General features: G+C 30.2%; 1 protein-coding gene across 1 annotated transcript; it reads left to right on the forward strand.

Moving 5' to 3' along the window:
* Positions 1 to 669: 669 nt before the first annotated feature.
* On the forward strand, positions 670 to 2254 carry EAH_00020880 (GI20643, related; the record flags this gene model as incomplete). The annotated part of the gene is made up of 3 exons (XM_013397105.1): positions 670 to 780; positions 1417 to 1633; positions 2136 to 2254. Coding segments are annotated over 3 exons (447 nt in total), but the record flags the coding sequence as incomplete, so codon positions are not given.
* Between the last annotated feature and the right edge of the window lie 551 nt (positions 2255 to 2805).

Raw genomic sequence — 2805 nt, forward strand, 5'->3', positions numbered from 1 at the left:
TATTTGGTTTTATAATGTATATCCGCATAATATAATAGCTATATATATATATATGTTTATATATGTATATATATATATGTATATATGTATCTATTTATCTAAATATATATTAATGTGCGATTTTAAGGTAGTTTATTTGTTTTTGTTGTCTTCATCTTTCTGATGCTATTATTACTTCAAGTTATTTTTATTATTAAATTTATTTTTATATTTATTTAAGCCGGCTATGATTATTCTCTGCCGTTTGTTATTGTTGTCAGTACTATTATTTAGTTATTATTTTATTATTATTTAATTATTTTATTATTATTTTCATTATTAATATTTTTATTATTATATTTATGATTGATTATTTTTTATTTTTTTATTCTTGTTAGTGGTGCTGCTTGCGGTGCTGTTGTCGTCTGATTTATTTTATTTTGTTTATTTTTTTCTTTTGTGTATTTATTTATGTATTCATATTAACTCATTTATATACATTGTATATAGATATATAAATATATATATATAGATATATATATACATATATATGTAGGTATATACATTTATTTGTTTATTTTTGTACATTTGTTTATATTTATATTTATTTATTTACATGAATATTTATTATATATATTAATATTTATTTATTTAGATTAATATTTATTTATTTATTTACTTAATTTATAGGTGAAGGACGCAATACGAGATGGTTTGCGGGCAGTCAAGAATTTAATTGAAGACAAATGTGTTGTGCCGGGTGCTGGAGCCTTTGAAATTGCTGCTTATAGGCGATTGCAGGTACTTATTTGTCTCCTTTTGTCTTCTTATCTGTCTCCTTTTGTCTTCTTATCTGTCTCCTTTTGTCTTCTTATCTGTCTCCTTATTTGTCTTCTTTATTTGTCTTCTTTATTTGTCTTCTTTATTTGTCTTCTTTATTTGTCTCCTTTTGTCTTTTTGCTGTCTCTTTATTTGTCTTCTCACTGTCTTTTTTAATTTTCTTTTGATGTTTTCTTCTGTCTCCATTTGTCTTCTTTTATCTTTTCTTTTAAGTTTATTTTTATTTATTTTTATTTATTTTTATTTATTTTTATTTATTTTTATTTATTTTTATTTATTTTTATTTGTTTTTGTTTGTTTGTTTGTTCTGCGGGTCTTTTGCATGTCGGGTTTTTTTTATTTCATTTGTTTGTACAGAGCGATATATACAAATATATATTTATAAATAAAAATATATAAATATAAATAAATATATAAATATATATTACTTATATTTGTACTGGTGAACAAGTAAATAAATAAATTAATTAATTAGTTAATTAACTAAATAAATAAATTAATTAATTAATTAATTAGCTAAATAAATAAATAAATAAAATAAATAGATAAATAAATATATAAATAAATGATAGGTATATATTTGTTTGTTGTTTATAGGAGTATAAGGTTGAAGTTGAGGGCAAGGAGAAGTTAGGTGTATCTGCATTTGCTGATTCTTTATTAATTATACCCAAGACATTAGCCGAAAACAGCGGTCATGATGTTTATAAAACTCTTTTATCTGTTATTGATGCTGCACAAACAAATACACAAAATAAACATCTGCTAGGCATTGATCTCCTTACAGGAAATCCTAATGTCCCTGCTATTGAAGGTATGCAGCCCCCTCTTCATCCACTATACATTTAGCTAGCTACTTAGCTAGCTAGCTAGCTAGCTAGCTATAGGTTGCTAGCTATAGCTAGCTATAGGTAGCTAGCTAGCTAGCTATAGGTTGCTAGCTATAGCTAGCTATAGGTAGCTAGCTATAGGTAGCTAGCTATAGGTAGCTAGCTATAGGTAGCTAGGTAGCTAGCTATAGGTAGCTAGCTAGGCTTAGAGGAAACCCTAATGCACCCGAAATTGAAGGTAGTTAATTAGCTGTGCATCTATCGTGTAGCTAGCTAGCTAGCTAGCTACAAGCAAACAAGCAAACAAACAAATGAACAGCAGCTAGCTAGATAGATAGCTAGTGCGTCAGCTAGCTAGATAGATAGCTAGCTAGATAGGTAGCTAGTGCGTCAGCTAGCTAGGTAGATAGCAAGGTAGCTAGCTAGCTAGCCAGCTAGCTGCGTAGCTAGCTGTTGTTTGTGTGTATGTTGAATGCTTGTGTGCAGGCATTTGGGATAACTACAGAGTAAAGAGACAGATGCTCTCTCTAGCCCCTACACTTGCGCAGCAGCTGCTGCTAGTAGATGAAGTACTTAAGGCCGGCAAATCTATGACAAAAAACTAAACCCTAAACCCTAAACCCTAAGGGTGGGTTGTTAATGAATAACAAATTTATTTATGCATTTGTTTTAATAAAACTTAGTTTATTTTAATTGACTTTAAGAACGAGAAAAATAAATATAAATAAATAAATAAATAAAAGAGAGAGAGAGCAGCAATTAGTTATTATCATCAAACGCTGCTGCAGCAGACTCGCTCGGAGACAACTGTGTACTTCTGCTGCTGATATTGCTGCTGTTGCTGCTAGTGCTGCTGCTGCTGCTAATGCTGTTGTTGCTGCTAGTCCTGCTGCTGCTGCTGCTAGTGCTGTTGTTGCTGCTAGTCCTGCTGCTGCTGCTGCTAGTGCTGCTGCTGCTTATGCGGTTTCGCTCCAGTGGTAGGCAGGCTTCAATAGCAGCAGCAGCAGCAGCAGCAGCAGCAGCAGCAACAACAACAACAGCAGCAGCACCTCTTAATGAACCATAAACAAATTACTATATAATTTAACTTTTATGTAGATGCTTGTCTGTGCGAATATAAAATATAATATATATATATATATATATATATATATAT

The sequence above is a fragment of the Eimeria acervulina genome, genomic scaffold (genome assembly GCF_000499425.1).
Source record: "Eimeria acervulina Houghton genomic scaffold, Eah_scaff146, whole genome shotgun sequence".
NCBI lineage: Eukaryota > Apicomplexa > Conoidasida > Eucoccidiorida > Eimeriidae > Eimeria > Eimeria acervulina.